General features: G+C 38.1%; 1 protein-coding gene across 5 annotated transcripts in view; it reads right to left on the bottom strand.

The window, feature by feature from the left end:
* The window catches only part of LOC126741626 (brother of CDO-like), an 87,763-nt gene that overhangs the window by 65,399 nt on the left and 5,671 nt on the right, over positions 1–16,693 (bottom strand). For 4 of the 5 annotated variants that reach the window (XM_050448138.1, XM_050448140.1, XM_050448141.1 and 1 more), the window contains exon 2: positions 2,731–2,821. In XM_050448138.1, coding sequence (XP_050304095.1) covers positions 2,731–2,742 — 12 coding nt within the window. In that variant the 5' untranslated portion in view covers positions 2,743–2,821. Of the gene's footprint in view, positions 1–1,578; positions 1,908–2,730; positions 2,822–16,693 lie in introns of those variants that run through there. The other variant, XM_050448139.1, reaches the window with a different exon arrangement.

Here is a 16,693-nt window from a genome sequence, read left to right as displayed (position 1 = left end):
TGTAGCTCTCATATTAGCTGAGATATGGCATTTTTGGTGCCCATTTTTGGCCTCAAAAACGAGGTCCAAAAGTGACTTTTTCCGAATTTTCAAAGTGCTCTCATTCCCTTATTTCTGCTCGAATCCCGTTATAACCCGGTGTTTTCGTGATGTGGGTGATACGGGGAAGCCGATGGTATAGTTAGTTCAATTTCGAAAAAAATCAATTTTTGCTGAAAAATTCGATACGGGGGGGTATACCCGAAAAATTGAAAATCCAAAACTTTGGAGGTCCATATCTCGGCTTCTATGGGCTCTATCTGGAAAATTCCAACGGTTATGTCTTAGTTTCGCTCTTCTAAATCCAACAAGACCTTCCGGAACGTTGTAGCTCTCATATTAGCTGAGATATGGCATTTTTGGTGCCCATTTTTGGCCTCAAAAACGAGGTTCAAAAGTGACTTTTTCCGAATTTTCAAAGTGCTCTCATTCCCTTATTTCTGCTCGAATCCCGTTATAACCCGGTGTTTTCGTGATGTGGGTGATACGGGGAAGCCGATGGTATAGTTAGTTCAATTTCGAAAAAAATCAATTTTTGCTGAAAAATTCGATACGGGGGGGTATACCCGAAAAATTGAAAATCCCAAACTTTGGAGGTCCATATCTCGGCTTCTATGGACTTTATCTGGAAAATTCCAACGGTTATGTCTTAGTTTCGCCCTTCTAAATCCAACGAGACCTTCCGGAACGTTGTAGCTCTCATATTAGCTGAGATATGGCATTTTTGATGCCCATTTTTGGCCTCAAAAACGAGGTCCAAAAGTGACTTTTTCCGAATTTTCAAAGTGCTCTCATTCCCTTATTTCTGCTCGAATCCCGTTATAACCCGGTGTTTTCGTGATGTGGGTGATACCAGGATGCCGCTGGTATAGTTAGTTCAATTTCGAAAAAAATCAATTTTTGTTGAAAAACTCGATACGGGGGGGTATACCCGAAAAATTGAAAATCCCAAACTTTGGAGGTCAATATCTCGGCTTCTATGGGCTCTATCTGGAAAATTCCAACGGTTATGTCTTAGTTTCGTCCTTCTGAATCCAACGAGACCTTCCGGAACATTGTAGCTCTCATATTAGCTGAGATATGGCATTTTTGGTGCCCATTTTTGGCCTCAAAAACGAGGTTCAAAAGTGACTTTTTCCGAATTTTCAAAGTGCTCTCATTCCCTTATTTTTGCTCGAATCCCGTTATAACCCGGTGTTTTCGTGATGTGGGTGATACGAGAAAGCCGCTGGTATAGTTAGTTCAATTTCGAAAAAAATCAATTTTTGCTGAAAAATTCGATACGGGGGGGTATACCCGAAAAATTAAAAATTCCAAACTTTGGAGGTCCATAATTATGAGAAATGACTTATATTTTTCACAATCAAAAATGGTAATTGATCAATTAAAAAAAAATTATTGGTCATTAAATAAGAGAATTGATTATTTTGATCACTTCTACTTGCATTTGGATAATCATTGGCCACACTGGCTTTATTTATTTATTTATTTTGAGAATATATACAGAATATTCCATTTCTAAGACAAAACAATACTTACTAAACACAAGCCATCATGAAGAAGAACCGGATCCTCCTACAAGAACAAAATCCGTAAAAAGAAGCACCTGAGACCCTTCTTCCGCCTATCGTCAATGCCCCAAAGTTCAGGGTACAACCGTACAGTTAAAAATCCCAAAAATGTTTATTCAAAAAAAAAAATCGCGTCCTTTCAATCAATTCCCGAATAACCGCAACTCCGAAAAATCAATAAACGAACGGGCCCAAATTAATACGTACTCGCAGCGAGTCAACTGAGTGAACGAACGCACACACACTGAAATTTTTCGTGTATCGGCCGGCGTGCAGACCCGATCCGAGAGATCCCTCGCGTTTATTTTGTCGTGTTGTAGTACGACCGCGCGCCTACCTTGAGAAAACGAGATCCGAGATCGGCTTCAGGGCTCTATGGCGACGTTGTCAGTAGTACTCACTTATCGGGATTATGTCCCCTATTGATTAATCAATGATCAATTTTTTGAAGAAAAGTTAGATTCATTCAGTTATCTATTTTGGTCCGTAAATATAAATTTAGGAAGAACTTTCTCATCCGTCCATTTATTGAAAAGAACAAGAAAACAGTTTTATTTGGAAGAAATATGAACTTACATCTTTAACGATACCTTTCACTATATTTAATTCAATGGAAGTTCAATAATTCTTAAATGCAATAATTCACTTTTACTCGGCATTTTCCCTAAAATCTTAAATAACAATAGGAGTTGAGTGGGATACCTCTTTAGAAAGAACTTTTTAGCCATCTGTATTGATGCCATTCTGATGTTGTTATTGACTATCAACCAATTGATGCGATTAAACTGCCTCAAAAGAGTCAGTTTTGACAAACAAATAAATCTACTTCACAAAAATGGGAAAAAAAGACCATCAATTCCATGCTACTGCCACGCTTTCAAATACCTTATATACAGGACAATGGTCTTTATATAATAATCATTTACTTTACATCTGTACATACATGTACAAAGACTTGTTTACACCCAAAAGAATATAATGCCATTTAATCTGGGCTGTTTCATATTTCACGGCTACCTGAAAATAAGCGAAACCCATTTAGAGGGATAAAGCCCTAAATTTCCGCCTTTTTTAAATCTTGACGAAATTACTATCGGTATAATAACCATGTACCACTTACCGTATGATTCATTTACAGTCATCAGTACGTTCTGCCTCCATTTAAGGTGTATTCCTATCCCTTAAAAGCATTGTGTGGTGGTAACCTCAACCTAGAATTCAGATAAATGTTCTATAGTATACTCTTTTGTATGTACTCAATATATGGTACTATAATATGTCAACACAAACCTGTATAAATATTATATCTACTAATTAAAGGTACTGCCGCTCGGTAGTAGGACTTGTTTTGTTTTGGCGTGTAATTAACACGCGATATCAAATAAGATTTTCGTATTAATAACCCCGTTTTTTAATAACGGCGCTTTAATTTTTTTTTAAATCATATACAGAGGTTTTTGGTGAATAACTTGTTTGGCAAGGGATTTTCAGGAGAATAATGTGTATGAATATTATAGTGCCAGCAATTATCTTCCCAATAAACTTTAATTTCAGGATCCTGGCATGTCTGGATCACGAGAAATCGACCAAAGAGTCTGAGCCTGACGTCTCGAGGCAGCACTGACGTCAGTCAAAATTTAAAGAGCCATAACTTAAACTCCAAAAGGGTTAACGAAATTTTTTATAGTTCATTGGGTCGATAATGAGCAAGCCAACAATTTTCCATATTACATTGATTAAGCTAAAACTAATGTTAAAGAAGATATAGAAGGTTTTTGGATTTTATTCCCTCTCAATGGAGCCTTCGAGCTTGTATGCCAGATATCTCGCTTGGTGTTGGGTTTGGAGATTTAATACTATGAATCAATATTATAGTGTAGACGATTATCTTCCCAATAAACTTTATTTCAGGATCCTGGCATGTCTGGATCACGAGAAATCGACCAAAGAGTCTGAGCCTGACGTTTTAAGGCAGCACTGACGTTAGTCAAAATTCAAAGAGCTATAAATTATAAACCAGAAGACTCAGTCGAATTTTTTATGGCTCCTTGGGTCGATAATGAGCAAGCCAACAATTTTCTATAATACATTAACTGGGCTGAAACTAATATTAAAAAAGATATGACAAATGTTTGGATTTTATCCCCTCTCAATAAAGCCTTCGATCTTGTATATCAGATATCTCGCTTGGTGTTGGGTTTAGAGATTTAATACTATAAATCGATATTGTAGTGTAAACGATTGCCTTTCTAATGAACTTTATTTCAGGATCCTGGCATGTCTGGATCACGAGAAATCGACCAAAGAGTCTGAGCCTGACGTTTTTAAGGCAGCACTGACGTCAGCCAAAATTCAAAGAGCCATAAATTATAAACCAGAAGACTCAGATGAATTTTTTTTGGCTCCTTGGGTCGATAATGAGCAATCCAACAATTTTCCATATTACATTGATTAAGCTAAAACTAATGTTAAAAAAGATATGGAAGATTTTTGGGTTTTATTCCCTCTCGATGGAGCCTTCGAGCTTGTATGCCAGATATCTCGCTTGGCGTTGGGTTTAGAAATTTAATACTATAAATCGATATTGTAGTGTAGACGATTATCTTCCCAATAAACTTTATTTCAGGATCCTGGCATGTCAGGATCACGAGAAATCGACCAAAGTGGCTGAGCCTGACGTTTCAAGCCAGCACTGACGTTAGTCAAAATTCAAAGAGCCATAAATTATAAACCAGAAGACTCAGACAAATTTTTTATGGCTCCTTGGGTCAATAAAGAGCTAGCCAACAATTTTCCATATTACATTGATTGAACTAAAACTAATATTAAAAAAGATATGGAAGATTTTTGGGTTTTATCTCCTCTCAATGGAGCCTTCGAGCTTGTAGGCCAGATATCTCGCTTGGCATTGGGTTTAGAGATTTAATACTATGAATCAATATTATAGTGTAGACGATTATCTTCCCAATAAACTTTATTTCAGGATCCTAGCATGTCTGGATCCCGTGAAATCTAGCAGAGAGTCTGAGCCTGACGTCTCGAGGCAGCACTGACGTCAGCCAAAATTCAAAGAGCCATAAATTATAAACCATAAGACTCAGACGAATTTTTTATGGCTCCTTGGGTCGATAATGAGCAAGCCAACAATTTTCCATAATACATTAAATGGGCTGAAACTAATATTAAAAAAGATATGAGAAATGTTTGGATTTTATTCCCTCTCAATAGAGCCTTCGATCTTGTATGCCAGATATCTCGCTTGGCGTTGGGTTTAGAGATTTAATACTAAGAATCAATATTGTAGTGTAAACGACTACCTTCTCAATAAACTTTATTTCAAGATCCTGGCATGTCTGGGTCAAGAGAAATCGACCAAAGAATCTGAGTCTGACGTCTCGAGGCAGCACTGACGTGAGCCAAAATTCCAAGAGCCATAAATTATAAACCAGAAGACTCAGACGAATTTTGTATGTCTCGTTGGGTCGATAATGAGCAAGCCAATAGTTTTCCATAATATATTAACTGGGCTGAAACTAATATTAAAAAAGATATGAGAAATGTTTGGATTTTATCGCCTCTCAATGGAGCCTTCGAGCTTGTATGCCAGATATCTCGCTTGGCGTTGGGTTTAGAGATTTAATACTATGAATCAATATTGTAGTGTAAACGATTATCTTCTCAATAAACTTTATTCCAGGATCCTGGCATGTCAGGATCACGAGAAATCGACCAAAGAGTCTGAGCCTGACGTTTTTAAGGCAGCACTGACGTCAGCCAAAATTCAAAGAGCCATAAATTATAAACCAGAAGACTCAGATGAATTTTTTTTGGCTCCTTGGGTCGATAATGAGCAATCCAACAATTTTCCATATTACATTGATTAAGCTAAAACTAATGTTAAAAAAGATATGGAAGATTTTTGGGTTTTATTCCCTCTCGATGGAGCCTTCGAGCTTGTATGCCAGATATCTCGCTTGGCGTTGGGTTTAGAAATTTAATACTATAAATCGATATTGTAGTGTAGACGATTATCTTCCCAATAAACTTTATTTCAGGATCCTGGCATGTCAGGATCACGAGAAATCGACCAAAGTGGCTGAGCCTGACGTTTCAAGCCAGCACTGACGTTAGTCAAAATTCAAAGAGCCATAAATTATAAACCAGAAGACTCAGACAAATTTTTTATGGCTCCTTGGGTCAATAAAGAGCTAGCCAACAATTTTCCATATTACATTGATTGAACTAAAACTAATATTAAAAAAGATATGGAAGATTTTTGGGTTTTATCTCCTCTCAATGGAGCCTTCGAGCTTGTAGGCCAGATATCTCGCTTGGCATTGGGTTTAGAGATTTAATACTATGAATCAATATTATAGTGTAGACGATTATCTTCCCAATAAACTTTATTTCAGGATCCTAGCATGTCTGGATCCCGTGAAATCTAGCAGAGAGTCTGAGCCTGACGTCTCGAGGCAGCACTGACGTCAGCCAAAATTCAAAGAGCCATAAATTATAAACCATAAGACTCAGACGAATTTTTTATGGCTCCTTGGGTCGATAATGAGCAAGCCAACAATTTTCCATAATACATTAAATGGGCTGAAACTAATATTAAAAAAGATATGAGAAATGTTTGGATTTTATTCCCTCTCAATAGAGCCTTCGATCTTGTATATCAGATATCTCGCTTGGTGTTGGGTTTAGAGATTTAATACTATAAATCGATATTGTAGTGTAAACGATTGCCTTTCTAATGAACTTTATTTCAGGATCCTGGCATGTCTGGATCACGAGAAATCGACCAAAGAGTCTGAGCCTGACGTTTTTAAGGCAGCACTGACGTCAGCCAAAATTCAAAGAGCCATAAATTATAAACCAGAAGACTCAGATGAATTTTTTTTGGCTCCTTGGGTCGATAATGAGCAATCCAACAATTTTCCATATTACATTGATTAAGCTAAAACTAATGTTAAAAAAGATATGGAAGATTTTTGGGTTTTATTCCCTCTCGATGGAGCCTTCGAGCTTGTATGCCAGATATCTCGCTTGGCGTTGGGTTTAGAAATTTAATACTATAAATCGATATTGTAGTGTAGACGATTATCTTCCCAATAAACTTTATTTCAGGATCCTGGCATGTCAGGATCACGAGAAATCGACCAAAGTGGCTGAGCCTGACGTTTCAAGCCAGCACTGACGTTAGTCAAAATTCAAAGAGCCATAAATTATAAACCAGAAGACTCAGACAAATTTTTTATGGCTCCTTGGGTCAATAAAGAGCTAGCCAACAATTTTCCATATTACATTGATTGAACTAAAACTAATATTAAAAAAGATATGGAAGATTTTTGGGTTTTATCTCCTCTCAATGGAGCCTTCGAGCTTGTAGGCCAGATATCTCGCTTGGCATTGGGTTTAGAGATTTAATACTATGAATCAATATTATAGTGTAGACGATTATCTTCCCAATAAACTTTATTTCAGGATCCTAGCATGTCTGGATCCCGTGAAATCTAGCAGAGAGTCTGAGCCTGACGTCTCGAGGCAGCACTGACGTCAGCCAAAATTCAAAGAGCCATAAATTATAAACCATAAGACTCAGACGAATTTTTTATGGCTCCTTGGGTCGATAATGAGCAAGCCAACAATTTTCCATAATACATTAAATGGGCTGAAACTAATATTAAAAAAGATATGAGAAATGTTTGGATTTTATTCCCTCTCAATAGAGCCTTCGATCTTGTATGCCAGATATCTCGCTTGGCGTTGGGTTTAGAGATTTAATACTAAGAATCAATATTGTAGTGTAAACGACTACCTTCTCAATAAACTTTATTTCAAGATCCTGGCATGTCTGGGTCAAGAGAAATCGACCAAAGAATCTGAGTCTGACGTCTCGAGGCAGCACTGACGTGAGCCAAAATTCCAAGAGCCATAAATTATAAACCAGAAGACTCAGACGAATTTTGTATGTCTCCTTGGGTCGATAATGAGCAAGCCAATAGTTTTCCATAATATATTAACTGGGCTGAAACTAATATTAAAAAAGATATGAGAAATGTTTGGATTTTATCGCCTCTCAATGGAGCCTTCGAGCTTGTATGCCAGATATCTCGCTTGGCGTTGGGTTTAGAGATTTAATACTATGAATCAATATTGTAGTGTAAACGATTACCTTCCCAATAAATTTTATTTCAGCATCCTGGCATGTCTGGATCACGAGAAATCGACCAAAGTGGCTGAGCCTGACGTTTCAAGCTAGCACTGACGTCAGTCAAAATTCAAAGAGCCATAACTCAAACACCAACCCGCTTAACGAAGTTTTTTTTTAGCTCATTGGGTCGATAATGAGCAAGCCAACAATTTTCCATAATACATTAACTGGGCTAAAACTAATATTAAAAAAGATATGGAAGATTTTTGGGTTTTATCCCCTCTCAATGGAGCCTTCGAGCTTTTATGCCAGATATCTCGCTTGGTGTTGGGGTTAGAGATTTAATACCATTAATCAATATTGTAGTGTAGACAAATATCTTTCCAATAAACGTCTATTTATTATCTTGCCATATCTAAATCAGAAGAAATCGACCCTAACCTAAAAATGACAGTTCAGAGACTGGTCAGAATAGCTTGGACCACACAAGCTTTTCTGGAGAAGCCTGGAAGGGTAGAAAAGAAGAAGAAATCTGGATATATTCCTCTGTATAATATTCTTCTGTCTATCCAAGAAGAGTTAAAGAATGCGTTCAAATGCTCGAAGATTCGGCAACAATGTGCGGGCTTCGCATTCTTGAACAGGTTCAAATGGCCGTTCGACCGTTCGTTCGTTCGTTCGTTACATCTTCGCAACGTTATCCATTATATTATATTAAAACGTCATAAAGAAATGCGGCTATCTTTAGATATTAAAACTGACATTGGGGTTTTCTTATATCAACGGAGGGTTCGGCACTTATAGTCCTCGCCTCCTCTATCTCTAATTAATATTCACCCAAAACCAGTTCTCGGATTATTAAAACTTGATAATGAAGAGAATGTTTAGGAGGCGGGTAGTTAGCACTTTAGAAGTGTCCTAAGTTTATCGGTCAACAGTGATGGACGCAGAAGGGATTTACGAGGGACTGCTAATGGAATATTCGATGTGAATGTTATTTGAAGATCACGGAAGGAGTTTTTAAGGAATCAAGCCTTAATATTTTATGTAAAACTAAGAAGATTTTCCTAAGTCAGCCTTCAATGACAAAAAGCGCAGTTTTTTCTTTGACAGACGTCAATCATGGTGACAAATGACAGTTTTGACATTCGGGAATTATTGGAACAGTCAAATAGTTCTATCAGTATCCAACGAATAAAATAACTTCATTGCCTCATTCTTCATGTCATGTGTCAAAATTATTTCTTCAAATGTCAAAACTGTCAAAAATAAAGAACACTGGACCATTGTGGCGCAATTAAAGCCTAGCAGTGGCTAGCCTGGCAGTTCCAATACTTCCCTATTAACAGTGAACATAAACTTCACTGATGTAAAAACTGACAGAATCGTTTAAGTTGTTTCGTTGTAATCTTTGGTCTTAATGATTCCTTGGGAAAATCAGGTTCCGATGACAAGAAGCGCCCAATTTAGTTTGTATCCAAGACGACAAATGACAGTTCTGACATTGACATGCAACGTCACTTGCCACAAACATCTTGGTGTGGTCCGTTATTCACCAAGCTGGTCGACAGATTGATTTTGAGCTTATACAACGTACGACTAAAATATAGCCAAGAAAATGTAAATCTTGTAGACAGGAAGCGTATTAATTCAGTTTTATGTCACTCGGTAGGCGATTTAATGTGGTCAAAAAACCTTATCAAAAACAATAAAAAGCAGACGTCTCAGTTAAAACGTACCGGGTGAGCGTGTTTATAAAAACATAACCCGAATAAAATTACCATATAGGGAAGAATAATGGCTTGGGCAATTTTTTAATGGTCCAACAAGGGTCCTTTTCTAACCGACCATTGTCTTAATAACGGCCGGTTGTATGCCGATCGCGTTTCATCTCCATCATATTTTATATATGACGGGTTTATCCCACAGAGTTAATATATGTAGCTGTCAACGTCAAAACTGTCATTTATTAGAGTGTGGATGTACAGGATTTCTGCCGGTGTATTATGGTAAAAACCGCTATGGGATTGAGACCTTAGTTTTTACACAATAGGGTACTAAAGTAAGGGATTTTTATTATCGAACTTCCCATCAAAACCAGCTTGGATGCCGTTTTCAACGTCAAAACTGTCATTAGTCACCTTAGTAGCAGTGCGCTTTTCGTTGCCGAATCGGACGTATCAAAAATCTTCTTTTAACTTACAAAAACGTTCCGGATTTATTGCCTGTTTATTTAACTGTGTACAACGAGAAAAAAAAACGATTAACTGTTAACATTGAGGCACTACAATAAATTTTATAGGAGAGCCGCACTTGACCGCCCATCAATACCTGTTTGTAAGATGTTTTTGAAGAAAATAATTATTGTTAAGTACGTTCAATATGCCCGGGGTTATGGTGTGTGGATGTGCAGGAATGTCGATAGTATATTATAGTAGAAACCCGCGTTGGGGTTATCGGGTTTAAGGCCTTAGTTAATACACGATGAAATACAAAAGCTAGAATTTTATTTTTATTTAAAAATTTATAATCTCCCATCCAAACTGTCAAATTTTGTTCAAATGCAAATTCCTTGCAATGCAAAGTCTTGTCTTGTAAAAACTAGGATATTGACTTATTTTTTTCCGGACATTGTAGCTCTCATATTAGCTGAGATATGGCATTTTTGGTGCTCATTTGTGGCCTCAAAAACGGGGTCCAAAAGTGACTTTTTCCGAATTTTCAAAGTGCTCTCATTCCCTTATTTCTGCTCAAATCTTATTATAACCCGGTGTTTTCGTGATGTGGGTGATACGAGGAAGCCGCTGGTATAGTTAGTTCAATTTCGAAAAAAATCAATTTTTGCTGAAAAATTCGATACGGGGGGGTATACCCGAAAAATTGAAAATCCCAAACTTTGGAGGTCCATATCTCAGCTTCTATGGGCTCTATCTGGAAAAATCCAACGGTCATGTCTTAGTTTTGTCCTTCTGAATCCAACGAGACCTTCCGGAACGTTGTAGCTCTCATATTAGCTGAGATATGACATTTTTGGTGCCCATTTCTGGCCTCAAAAACGAGGTCCAAAAGTGACTTTTTCCGAATTTTCAAAGTGCTCTCATTCCCTTATTTCTGCTCAAATCTTATTATAACCCGGTGTTTTCGTGATGTGGGTGATACGAGGAAGCCGCTGGTATAGTTAGTTCAATTTCTAAAAAAATGAATTTTTGCTGAAAAATTCGATACGGGGGGGTATACCCGAAAAATGAAAAATCCCAAACTTTGGAGGTCCATATCTCAGCTTCTAGGGGCTCTATCTGGAAAATTTCAACGGTTACGTCTTAGTTTCGTCCTTCTGAATCCAACGAGACCTTCCGGAACGTTGTAGCTCTCATATTAGCCGAGATACGGCATTTTTGATGCCCATTTTTGGCCTCAAAAACGAGGTCCAAAAGTGACTTTTTCCGAATTTTCAAAGTGCTCTCATTCCCTTATTTCTGCTCAAATCTTATTATAACCCGGTGTTTTCTTGATGTGGGTGATACGAGGAAGCCGCTGGTATAGTTAGTTCAATTTCGAAAAAAATCAATTTTTGCTGAAAAATTTGATACGGGGGGGTATACCCGAAAAACGAAAAATTCGAAACTTTGGAGGTCCATATCTCAGCTTCTAGGGGCTCTATCTGGAAAAATCCAACAGTTATGTCTTAGTTTCGTCCTTCTGAATCCAACGAGACCTTCCGGAACGTTGTAGCTCTCATATTAGCTGAGATACGGCATTTTTGATGCCCATTTTTGGCCTCAAAAACGAGGTCCAAAAGTGACTTTTTCCGAATTTTCAAAGTGCTCTCATTCCCTTATTTCTGCTCAAATCTTATTATAACCCGGTGTTTTCGTGATGTGGGTGATACGAGGAAGCCGCTGGTATAGTTAGTTCAATTTCGAAAAAAATCAATTTTTGCTGAAAAATTCGATACGGGGGGGTATACCCGAAAAATGAAAAATCCCAAACTTTGGAGGTCCATATCTCAGCTTCTAGGGGCTCTATCTGGAAAATTTCAACGGTTACGTCTTAGTTTCGTCCTTCTGAATCCAACGAGACCTTCCGGAACGTTGTAGCTCTCATATTAGCTGAGATACGGCATTTTTGATGCCCATTTTTGGCCTCAAAAACGAGGTCCAAAAGTGACTTTTTCCGAATTTTCAAAGTGCTCTCATTCCCTTATTTCTGCTCAAATCTTATTATAACCCGGTGTTTTCGTGATGTGGGTGATACGAGGAAGCCGCTGGTATAGTTAGTTCAATTTCGAAAAAAATCAATTTTTGCTGAAAAATTTGATACGGGGGGGTATACCCGAAAAACGAAAAATTCGAAACTTTGGAGGTCCATATCTCAGCTTCTAGGGGCTCTATCTGGAAAAATCCAACAGTTATGTCTTAGTTTCGTCCTTCTGAATCCAACGAGACCTTCCGGAACGTTGTAGCTCTCATATTAGCTGAGATACGGCATTTTTGATGCCCATTTTTGGCCTCAAAAACGAGGTCCAAAAGTGACTTTTTCCGAATTTTCAAAGTGCTCTCATTCCCTTATTTCTGCTCAAATCTTATTATAACCCGGTGTTTTCGTGATGTGGGTGATACGAGGAAGCCGCTGGTATAGTTAGTTCAATTTCGAAAAAAATCAATTTTTGCTGAAAAATTTGATACGGGGGGGTATACCCGAAAAACGAAAAATTCGAAACTTTGGAGGTCCATATCTCAGCTTCTAGGGGCTCTATCTGGAAAAATCCAACAGTTATGTCTTAGTTTCGTCCTTCTGAATCCAACGAGACCTTCCGGAACGTTGTAGCTCTCATATTAGCTGAGATACGGCATTTTTGATGCCCATTTTTGGCCTCAAAAACGAGGTCCAAAAGTGACTTTTTCCGAATTTTCAAAGTGCTCTCATTCCCTTATTTCTGCTCAAATCTTATTATAACCCGGTGTTTTCGTGATGTGGGTGATACGAGGAAGCCGCTGGTATAGTTAGTTCAATTTCGAAAAAAATCAATTTTTGCTGAAAAATTTGATACGGGGGGGTATACCCGAAAAACGAAAAATTCGAAACTTTGGAGGTCCATATCTCAGCTTCTAGGGGCTCTATCTGGAAAAATCCAACAGTTATGTCTTAGTTTCGTCCTTCTGAATCCAACGAGACCTTCCGGAACGTTGTAGCTCTCATATTAGCTGAGATACGGCATTTTTGATGCCCATTTTTGGCCTCAAAAACGAGGTCCAAAAGTGACTTTTTCCCAATTTTCAAAGTGCTCTCATTCCCTTATTTCTGCTCAAATCTTATTATAACCCGGTGTTTTCGTGATGTGGGTGATACGAGGAAGCCGCTGGTATAGTTAGTTCAATTTCGAAAAAAATCAATTTTTGCTGAAAAAATTGATACGGGGGGGTATACCCGAAAAACGAAAAATTCGAAACTTTGGAGGTCCATATCTCAGCTTCTAGGGGCTCTATCTGGAAAAATCCAATGGTTATGTCTTAATTTCGTCCTTCTGAATCCAACGAGACCTTCCGGAACGTTGTAGCCATCATATTAGCTGAGATATGGCATTTTTGGTGCTCATTTTTGGCCTCAAAAACGAGGTCCAAAAGTGACTTTTTCCGAATTTTCAAAGTGCTCTCATTCCCTTATTTCTGCTCAAATCTTATTATAACCCGGTGTTTTCGTGATGTGGGTGATACGAGGAAGCCGCTGGTATAGTTAGTTCAATTTCGAAAAAAATCAATTTTTACTGAAAAATTCGATACGGGGGGGTATACCCGAAAAATGAAAAGTTCCAAACTTTGGAGGTCCATATCTCAGCTTCTATGGACTCTATCTGGAAAATTCCAACGGTTATGTCTTAGTTTCGTCCTTCTGAATCCAACGAGACCTTCCGGAACGTTGTAGCCATCATATTAGCCGAGATATGGCATTTTTGATGCCCATTTTTGGCCTCAAAAACGAGGTCCAAAAGTGACTTTTTCCGAATTTTCAAAGTGCTCTCATTCCCTTATTTCTGCTCAAATCTTATTATAACCCGGTGTTTTCGTGATGTGGGTGATACGAGGAAGCCGCTGGTATAGTTAGTTCAATTTCGAAAAAAATCAATTTTTGCTGAAAAATTCGATACGGGGGGGTATACCCGAAAAATGAAAAGTTCCAAACTTTGGAGGTCCATATCTCAGCTTCTAGAGGCTCTATCTGGAAAAATCCAACGGTTATGTCTTAGTTTCGTCCTTCTGAATCCAACGAGACCTTCCGGAACGTTGTAGCTCTCATATTAGCCGAGATATGGCATTTTTGGTGCCCATTTTTGGGCTCAAAATCGAGGTCCAAAAGTGACTTTTTCCCAATTTTCAAAGTGCTCTCATTCCCTTATTTCTGCTCAAATCTTATTATAACCCGGTGTTTTCGTGATGTGGGTGATACGAGGAAGCCGCTGGTATAGTTAGTTCAATTTCGAAAAAAATCAATTTTTGCTGAAAAATTCGATACGGGGGGGTATACCCGAAAAATGAAAAGTTCCAAACTTTGGAGGTCCATATCTCAGCTTCTAGAGGCTCTATCTGGAAAAATCCAACGGTTATGTCTTAGTTTCGTCCTTCTGAATCCAACGAGACCTTCCGGAACGTTGTAGCTCTCATATTAGCCGAGATATGGCATTTTTGGTGCCCATTTTTGGGCTCAAAATCGAGGTCCAAAAGTGACTTTTTCCCAATTTTCAAAGTGCTCTCATTCCCTTATTTCTGCTCAAATCTTATTATAACCCGGTGTTTTCGTGATGTGGGTGATACGAGGAAGCCGCTGGTATAGTTAGTTCAATTTCGAAAAAAATCAATTTTTGCTGAAAAATTCGATACGGGGGGGTATACCCGAAAAACGAAAAATTCGAAACTTTGGAGGTCCATATCTCAGCTTCTATGGACTCTGTCTGGAAAATTCCAACGGTTATGTCTTAGTTTCGTCCTTCTGAATCCAACGAGACCTTCCGGAACGTTGTAGCTCTCATATTAGCCGAGATATGGCATTTTTGGTGCCCATTTTTGGGCTCAAAATCGAGGTCCAAAAGTGACTTTTTCCCAATTTTCAAAGTGCTCTCATTCCCTTATTTCTGCTCAAATCTTATTATAACCCGGTGTTTTCGTGATGTGGGTGATACGAGGAAGCCGCTGGTATAGTTAGTTCAATCTCGAAAAAAATCAATTTTTGCTGAAAAATTCGATACGGGGGGGTATACCCGAAAAATGAAAAATTCGAAACTTTGGAGGTCCATATCTCAGCTTCTATGGGCTCTATCTGGAAAATTCCAACGGTTATGTCTTAGTTTCGTCCTTCTGAATCCAACGAGACCTTCCGGAACAATGTAGCTCTCATATTAGCTGAGATATGACATTTTTGGTGCCCATTTTGGGCTCAAAATCGAGGTCCAAAAGTGACTTTTTCCCAATTTTCAAAGTGCTCTCATTCCCTTATTTCTGCTCAAATCTTATTATAACCCGGTGTTTTCGTGATGTGGGTGATACGAGGAAGCCGCTGGTATAGTTAGTTCAATTTCGAAAAAAATCAATTTTTGCTGAAAAATTTGATACGGGGGGGTATACCCGAAAAGTGAAAAATTCCAAACTTTGGAGGTCCATATCTCAGCTTCTAGGGGCTCTATCTGGAAAATTCCAACGGTTATGTCTTAGTTTCGTCCTTCTGAATCCAACGAGACCTTCCGGAACGTTGTAGCTCTCATATTAGCTGAGATACGGCATTTTTGATGCCCATTTTTGGGCTCAAAAACGAGGTCCAAAAGTGACTTTTTCCGAATTTTCAAAGTGTTCTCATTCAGTTATTTCTGCTCGAATCCCATTATAATTCGGTGCTTTCGTGATGATACGAGTAAGCCTTTTTACGCTTAATAAAAATCTCCTTTTTTAATGTGTCTCTTTTCTTCTTGCATACCGATGAGAGGCCAATCGTTTATATAATCGGATCGAACGGACTTTTAAAGTAACTACGAGGAGTCTGATGGGAACCGAAATATTCTGCGTGTTTTCCGCGCACATACATAAACGGCCTTTATGCAAACAGGTTGTGCGATGCGATGTGATCTTCGTTGCGTCTTTTTTCTCTCTCTTCGAAATATTTCTTAGGACCTCGTTACGTGACACGAAGGAACCCAGTCAGAAGTTGTTACACTTGAACATCTATTTCTTTTTCGTGTTCTAACCCGATCGATCCGAGTCACCACTGGCGAGTGATCATCATTATTAAGAAGGCCTCTGGAGTATTTTTATCTTTTTTTTTCAATACACTTGGACTGCAGGGACTGTTGAATGAAAAGTGACAAAAAAGCCGAAACCAGTTCCTACTCCGGCATCCCGTGTATATGATTGTTTCATATAATGACCCGTTTACCAAGAAAGAAAATACATTTATAAATTTATTAAAAAGAAAAAAAAAAAAAGCGGGCCTTTCATGAGTTTCTTCTACGTGTGCAGGAATCATTTTAAACAGAATGTTTTGCAGTATCCGCTCGCCGTGTATTAAAAATGAATTTTTTTCCCAAGGGAATTTTATCCGATAACTTACTGACATGAGGAGACGATCTAGTGGAATTAGAATGAGATGGAGAATAAAATTGTTGAATGTCAAGACTGTCACTTTCTGAGTTAGAGGCAATTTGATCAACCAAGGTCCAAGCAATTTTGGGGTTTTCGGAACGTAAATGTCGTAATTCAGCGAGATCAAGATTTTTATTTTTTAGTGGACATTTTTGGGCATAACTTGGGAACCACTGGAAATATTTTCGTCATTTTTTTACCGGAGTATTATAAACATTTTGATGATGAATTTGAGACTAGAAAGTCGCTTCTAGATTGATTATTTGGGTAATTAGATGCATTTTTGTTAAAGGACTTTTTTTCCC

The sequence above is a fragment of the Anthonomus grandis genome, chromosome 10, assembly GCF_022605725.1.
Source record: "Anthonomus grandis grandis chromosome 10, icAntGran1.3, whole genome shotgun sequence".
NCBI classification, from domain to species: domain Eukaryota; kingdom Metazoa; phylum Arthropoda; class Insecta; order Coleoptera; family Curculionidae; genus Anthonomus; species Anthonomus grandis.
This window is presented reverse-complemented; position numbering and strand designations above follow the sequence as displayed.